This window comes from Passer domesticus, chromosome 21 (genome assembly GCF_036417665.1).
Source record: "Passer domesticus isolate bPasDom1 chromosome 21, bPasDom1.hap1, whole genome shotgun sequence".
Taxonomy (NCBI): Eukaryota; Metazoa; Chordata; class Aves; order Passeriformes; family Passeridae; genus Passer; species Passer domesticus.
In genome coordinates, this window is record NC_087494.1 from 751902 (window position 1) to 759087 (window position 7186).

Here is a 7186-nt window from a genome sequence, read left to right on the forward strand (position 1 = left end):
GAGCTGTGCCCAGCGCCCTTCCCAAGGACACAAACAACTCAAAGGTCTCTGGGAGCAGTGCCCAGGCATTACTCACACGCTGGCACTGCAGAGCCGTGAGGATTTACCAGCAAATCCACAGGGAGGCAAATCCCAGGGGAGCTGATGGTCCCAGGAGCAGGGGTCCTGTCAGAGACCCCCCAGGTGTGCAGGAGGAGCAGCCAGAATCCCCGTTACAATCACTTTATTCATTATTATTACATCCTTCTGGTTTTATAGAAATATATAAATTAGAAAACCACAAAACCCTTCCCTCTTTCCCTCCCAAAAAAAAGGGATATTTTGCTATAAAATACAATAAGTTAGAAATAAATAACTGGGTTGCATAAATAAGTCTCTGAGCAGAGAAGGTTTGGAGTGGGATATGGACACCTGGGCACGGACCCACCCCAGCCCTTCGGGGTCTCTTGGGTGGGAAGGATCCACCTGCACAACAAAATATGGATTTAAAGTAGAGAAGAGCCAGGGGAATAAGTTATTTTGGTAGAGAGGTCACAACTGGAGATGCTGGGGCTGAGCTGGGTGGCAGAGCTGGAGAGCCCAGGGCTGAACAGAGCCAGGGCTGGCGTGGAGTCACTTGGTGCCACAGGATTTTAGGGTGCTGGAGCTGGAGACCCCAGGGCTGAGCCCAGTGCTGGATCCAGGGTTGGTGTGGAGTCACTTGGTACCACAAAACCTGGATTTTGGGATGCTGGAGCTGGGGATGCCTGGCTGAGCTCAGTGCTGGATCCAGGGCTGGTGTGGATTCGTTTGGTGCCACAGGAGCTGGATTTTGGGATGCTGGAGCTCCCTGGCTGAGCTCAGTGCTGGATCCAGGGCTGGAGTCCCTCGGTGCCACAGGATTTTGGGGTGCTGGAGCTGCCAGGAGCCAGGACGGCTCTGCCCCAGCGGGACGGGCAAAGCCGGAGCTGTCAGGCACAGTGGCACCTGGTGACCAGCATGTCCTCGAAGAGGCTGGACACCAGCCTGCCCTCGCTGTCCAGGTGCATCAGCACCATGGGGTCGTACCCAGCAGGGACACAGCAGGGCGGGGGCGCAGCCTTGGACAGGGAGTGCACCCTGGATTTGATCTGGGCGTGCATGCTGGCCGGTTTGTAGTTGTGGGGGCAGGAGCCCTCGCAGAACCTCATGTAGTAGCTGTTGGGGGCGATCACCCAGTCCGACCAGCCGATGTCCTGGAAGGAGACCTTCAGCGACTTCAGGCAGCACTTCCCCTCGCTCCTCCCGCACTCCTCCTCCAGCCCCCGGGCTCTCCTGGCCGCCCGAGGTGCCTTCTCCAGGGTTTCCACCTCCAGCACCAGCGTGTCGCCCCCGGAGGTGGCCAGGGCAGCCGAGATGTCGGTGTTGAACTGCAGCTCCAGGCGCAGCGCGGCCTCGGGCCCCTCCGCCCAGGGCTGGATGGCTGCTGTCAGGTCCAGGCTGCGGGAATCCCGCCGCAGCTCCTGGCTGCACAGGAGCTGGGGGGTGCCCTCAGCCCCCCGCAGGGTGGAGATGGTGACCCGCGGTGGCACCGAGGCGCCGGGAGGGGACAGCGGCCGCTGCAGGAGCTTCAGCTCCGCCTGCACCACGCGGAGCTGCCGGTGGAAATCCGCCGTGCGGGACAGCAGGAGGTGGTAGCGGTAGGGACCCGGGGGCTCCCGGTGTCCCTGGGCGTCGCGGTGGCCTTGAGGGTCCTCGTGTCCCTGGGGGATGTCCGGCCAGCGCAACACTGCGGGGACAGAGGTGACAGCTGATGTAAGAGACGGTAATTAAATTAATTCCTCAGCAGCGCTGGGAGCAGCTCCGGCCAGGCAGCCAAGGATTTGCTTCCAGGGAATCACCCACACCCAGCATCCCACCGCAAATTCCAGCATCCCATCCACTCCTGGAGCCCCGGGCTGGAGGGTCTCAGCTTTCCTGGTGCCAGAAAAGGCGTCCCGGGACCCACTGGAGCACCCAGCCCGCGACTGCCCCCACCCAGCCCAAGCAGCAGGAGGGGAATTATTCCAATGATTTAATTTAAATTTTAATATTAATTAATTTATTTAATTATTTCATTTCCCCCCAGACGCAGATAAACCCCCAAACTGGAGCTGGGGACTGGGGGGATGGCACCTCGCTTCTTCCTCCCGCTCACCCCAAACCCCTCGAGCCCCACTCCGAGCCCCCGAGCTGCCTCTGATCAAAGCTTCCATCCCAAACCCCTCTGATTTTTTATGGTTTTAAGCAAAACGTCTCCAGCGCCGGCTCCTCCCCGCTCCCAGGGCGAAGGAAGGAGCAGGACAAGGACGAGCGTGGCCCCCGTGCTGCATGCCCGGTCATGTCCCCAGGCACGGGGGTGACACTCCCGAGGGCGCGACACACACGCGTGTCCCTGGCCCTGAGGGACGGGGGGTGACCCGGAGCCACGGCCACTTACAGGTGGGGGTCAGGCGGTGCAGCCGCCGGCTCCTGGGCACGGCTTCCTCCTCCTCCTCCTCCTCCCGGCTCCGGTTCCCCGCCAGCTCCGCCACTCTCTGCCGGTAGAGCCGCTGCGCTCTCCGGATGCTCTCCTGGTCCAGCTGGCGGCGGGCGGCGGGGGGAGCCGGCATTCCCAGCCGCTCCAGGATCTCCTTTTTGACGGCTTCCAGCTGGAAGCGGTCCTGGTCCCACGTGTGGGGCCGGCAATCCGCGGCCGAGAGGAGCAGCAGGAGCTGCAGGCAGGTGAGGGCGGCCGCGGGCATCGCTGCGCTCGGCATCCCGCACAAACCCCGCGGCTTCGGGGCACGATTCGCTCCCGGCTCTTCCGCAGAGCCCGGACGTGCTGCTGCCAGGGGGATGAATGAATGAAGAGGACCAGAGCTGCCTTTATAGGAGCCGAACTTTGCCCGCCCTCCGTCCCCCCTCCCCGGAGGGTGACGCCGGAGAAAACTCCCAGCAGGAATCTCTCCTCTCCGCTGGGATTTCCACCAGGAGCTCCGGGATGATGTCTAAGCTAGTTTGCAGCTGCAGAGATAAAAACCATGGAATTCTCCTTTTCAGACCCAAACCTTTCCCTTGTAGCTCCCGTTTTCCCCACGGCCCGGGGAATGCCCCTCACCTGCGCTGGCGATGGAGAGGGGATGATGCGCGAGGCGGGAGAGCTGCAGGCAGCATCCCAAGCAGGGATTCCCCATCCTCGCATCCTCAGCCACCTCTCCTGCCCGGCACCTCGCGGGTCGGGTCGCCGCTGTCGCGACAGCCCCTTCCCAAATTCCCATCGGAGCGGGCAGGCGGCTCCCGCGGGGCGTGTGGCCGGCGCGGGGGAAGATCTGCCCGGGCCTTGTCCCACCGGACAGGTGCGCCCGGGGGATGGGCTCCTACCGAGCCGGGAGCGTTCTGAGGCAACCGTGGCCGGGGTTACGTCATCCCGAAGGCAGGCAGCCGGGATGGAGCCGGGCACGCCGGTGGCACCGTGCCAGAGCGGGGCTGGAAGGAGGAAATCCAGCGTGGGGGCGACCCCCGGGGTGGGCACAGCACCGCCCCTCTCCCAGCTTCGCTCCTCAGGGATGCTTGGAGCAGAAAACGCGAGGGAGGGATGCGGAGCTGCGGGTCGCGGGGGGAACGGGCCGGTCCCCCGGGCAGGCGAGGCCGTTCCCGGTGTCCCGAGGTCGATCCAGGCGGCCGCGCTCCCGCCGGGGAGGAACGCGCGCTAATCCCGGGATTTGGGGCTGTTTGTCCCCGCGGGACTCACTCCAGCCCTGCCCCGGCTTTTCTCAGCCGCTCGCTCAAGGGGTTGCCTGAGGCAAAGCCGAGCGTCTCACCCTAAAAAACGGGGAAGGAGAAGTTTGTCGGGGTGACCGGGGTCACGGGAGGGGATTGCTCCGGCCCTGGCTCTGCTGCCCTGCTCTGGACCCGTCCTTGCAGAGGATGGGTGAGGAGGAGCAGGAACCCCCAGGTCCCCATGTCACTGCTCTTCCCTTCCCACCTCGGAAGGAAATCCCACGTGGGGCTCACAGGGAAAGCTCAGGTTTATCTCCAGGGCTTGATCCCACGTGGATTTGGGCACCAGGAGTGGCACATCACCCATCCCTCCAGCTCCCCTCCTGGAGCACCTTCCCCCAGGGAATTCCCAGAGCCCCAAGGCTGCTGTGATTCCTCTCCCAGGGATTTTATCAGCCAGGGTGACTGCAGCCCCCCAGCCCCCCAAATCCAGGGAGGAAAGGAGAGGAGCATCACCCCCGGAGGGCACCAGGGCAGATCCACCACACCATTCCCTCCCCTCTGGGCATCTCCATGTCCACACAGCACCAGCCCCCTCCGCCATCCCTGGGTGCCAAGTGTGCTGATCCAGAGCCAGAATGGAGCCTTGGCGTGTCCGGGTGCAGGAAGAGGCCCCGACCTCTCCGGTGTCATTGAGCAAGACCCGGCAGAAACCCCGAAATGCCCAAGTTCTGCTTTTGCAATGGATTTTCTGCGAGCCCCACATCCAGGAGTGACGCACTCCAGAGCATCAAAGGTTGCTGGAGCCGGATGTTTTCCCCCAAAGGCGCCAGCAGTGGAAGCCAGAGATTTACAGCCCAGCAAGGGCCATAAAAGAGGGATTTTGGGAGCAGTGGTTTGATCCTGAGTGAGGGATGATGAAATGTCCCAGCGTGTCCTCACCAGCCTGCGTTGCGCAGCCTCTGCATCCCACGTTTCCTCAGCTCTTCCTGGACACGCTCAGGGCTGGGAGGTCGGGTTAATGGGTGCCTGTCCAGCAGGGTTAGGGTTCCTCTCCAGTTCATGCATCCCGTGTGGGTCCCTCATCTCAGCACAGCTCTCCTGGTGTGGACCTGGAGCAGGGGATGGCCGGGATGGGCTGAGGGTGAGGAGGATCCAACTCTGGGAAGTCCAGGAGAAGTTCCAGTTGTGCACTGCTGAGCCTGGAAAGGTGTGGAAGTGCCCAAGGCCAGCTTGGATGGGGTTTGGAGCACCCTGGGACAGTGGGAGATGTCCCTGCCCGTGTCCCTTCCAACAAAACCATTCCATGGTTCCACACAAATAATGTTTCTCCCTTCTCCAGATGCTGGTGGTCGGTGGGGAGCCTGGTAAGGACACAGAGCAGGAGGTTCCAGGGGGCTTCAGCTCCCCAAAATGCAGGAAATCCCCGCAGCTGCCCGAGCTGGCAGAAACTTTGGGGTTTTCTGCAGAGCTCCTTACCACAAGTGGCAAGAGGGGAAGTGCTGCCTTCCAGATTTTAGGGCTATCAGTTTCTCACAGCTGTTGAGCAAAGGATCCCCAAAAGGTGCCCAGACACCTCTGGGAGTTGGTGGCATCACCCTGGGAGCGACGGAGCGGGACCAGGTTCTTCCCACACCCTACAGGACCTCAGTGCTCCCCAAACCCCCCCGGGCTGAGCAAGGTGGGTGCTGCAGGGAGGATATTCCCTGGAAAAAAGGCAGTTTGTGCTTTGCCGTGGTGGTTTTTCAACCAAAGGACAAGAAAGGCTGGCTGCTGGCAGCACATGAAGCTCCAAGCAGCTCCTGGGGCTCGGCTTCAAGGGAAGCTGCAGGAATTATTTGGGATGAGAAAGCCCGGGTGGGGTTTGCTCCATCCCGTCTCATTTCGGGTCTGGAGAGGGGCAGGGAGCGAAGGGGGACAGGGCTCTCCCTCTGCTGGCATGGGAAGGCACAGCCCCGTCACGATGGATCAGCAGGGTGGACACCGAGTGACCTTTGGCTGTTTCTAAATCCAGCACAACCACCACGGGTCAGGCAAAGCAAAAAGCAGCTTTTGCCCCGTCACTGCAGGAATGACATTTTTCTGCCTCTGCTGCGAGTTTACGGCATCTCCCAAAAATGAGACTTCTGCTCCACTTGGACAAAGACATTCCTGCCTGGGCTGCACCCGCGGTCAAAGATTAACTCGGATTCCCAGCCCCCCTCAGGCCGGGAAGGGCAGGAAATGCCTCTGGCCCGACCACCAAAAATGGAAATCTGCCTTGGGAAACCCTCCCTCGCCCCACAGTCTCCTTCCTCTGGGGCTCCAGGGTTTTTCTGCTTCCCAATTGGAGTCTCCTGGGTGCAGGAAAGGGCTCGGGCACCTCACCTGGACAGGGGGGAGATGCATGAAACTCTGCAGTGAAGGATGCTGAAAGTGTCAAACCAGCGCTGAGCACAAGTGGGATCTTTGGAAGAATTCTTTTCTGCCTTTTCCTCTCCACTGAGAGTATTTTTAAATGACTAAAAAATGAGTAAATTTTTAAATGGTTAATGATTTTTTTCCCCTCTGAGCTTTCTCAGTCTAAACAGTATTACTTTCTATCAAATGTGGCCATAATCTTTGTTATTATTTTTCTTTTTCTGATTAGAGAACATTCAGAGGACAAAAATTGCATGATGGGCTCCCCTGGACGGGGATTTCCAGGTGGGGCTGTGCTCTGCTGAGGAGGATTTTCAGTGTACAGAATATTTGAGGGCATCATGGAGCTGGATTTCCTGATCCCTGTGGGTCCCTTCCAGCTTGGGGTATTCAGGATGAGGATATTGAGGGAACAAGCTCAGCCTGGGCAGGACTGGTGTGGTGCTTGTTGAGAGGCAGCTTTAAAATGCATTTTTTTTTTTCCATGTGGGAGCATCTTCCTGCTCAATCCCAGCCTTCCAAAGTGCCAGAAGAGCCCTTTCCATCCGTTTTTGGTGTAAATCCAGGAGGAAACCCCAGGCCAAGGCTTTTGGGATCCCTTGGGATGTGCTGCTGAGCCCAGGGAGCCAGAGCAGCTCTGAATCCTTGGGGAAAAACGGATGAGCAGAGAGAAAAAATGGATGGAGGGAACCAAATCCACCCTGGGCACGGCCCAGAGCAGCATCTCTTACCAGGGGAACCCCGAGGACACAAAAAAGGGAAGGATAACCTGGAAAGGTCCTTAAATCTGCAGGATTTTGAGTGAGGATGTTTTAAAAATGGGAAAAAAATGGATGGAGGGAACCAAATCCACCCTGGGCACGGCCCAGAGCAGCATCCCTTTCATCCAGAAGAGAAAGACAACCCCAAAACTGCCTTAAAACCGTAGGGTTTAAAAGCCTGGATGATTTTCTGGGGCACAAAACACAACTTTGGAGGAGGAACGAGCAGGGAACCTGCTGGGGAATTTGGAGAAGTCGCCGTCAGTCCGACCTGCAGGAGAAATAAATGGAATTATTCCTGAGCCCGGACACGGAGCAGGCTCCAC

The 7186-nt window shown here is 59.5% G+C and overlaps 1 protein-coding gene across 1 annotated transcript; it reads right to left on the bottom strand.

Moving 5' to 3' along the window:
- Window positions 1-217: 217 nt before the first annotated feature.
- Window positions 218-3387, bottom strand: GDF15 (growth differentiation factor 15). Its single transcript, XM_064396559.1, has 2 exons — window positions 2438-3387; window positions 218-1747 (listed from the first exon to the last, which is right to left on the bottom strand). The coding sequence occupies exons 1-2, from the start codon at window positions 2754-2756 to the stop codon at window positions 951-953; spliced, it is 1116 nt and encodes a 371-aa protein (XP_064252629.1). The 5' UTR covers window positions 2757-3387; the 3' UTR covers window positions 218-950.
- Between the last annotated feature and the right edge of the window lie 3799 nt (window positions 3388-7186).

Bases quoted from the DNA above. Each gene is read 5' to 3' on its own strand.
- GDF15 (XM_064396559.1), bottom strand. From the start codon at position 2,756: ATGCCGAGCGCAGCGATGCCCGCGGCCGCCCTCACCTGCCTGCAGCTC. The intron at 1,748-2,437 runs GTAAGTGGCCGT...CTGTCCCCGCAG, and splicing joins GCACCGCCTGACCCCCACCT to TGTTGCGCTGGCCGGACATC.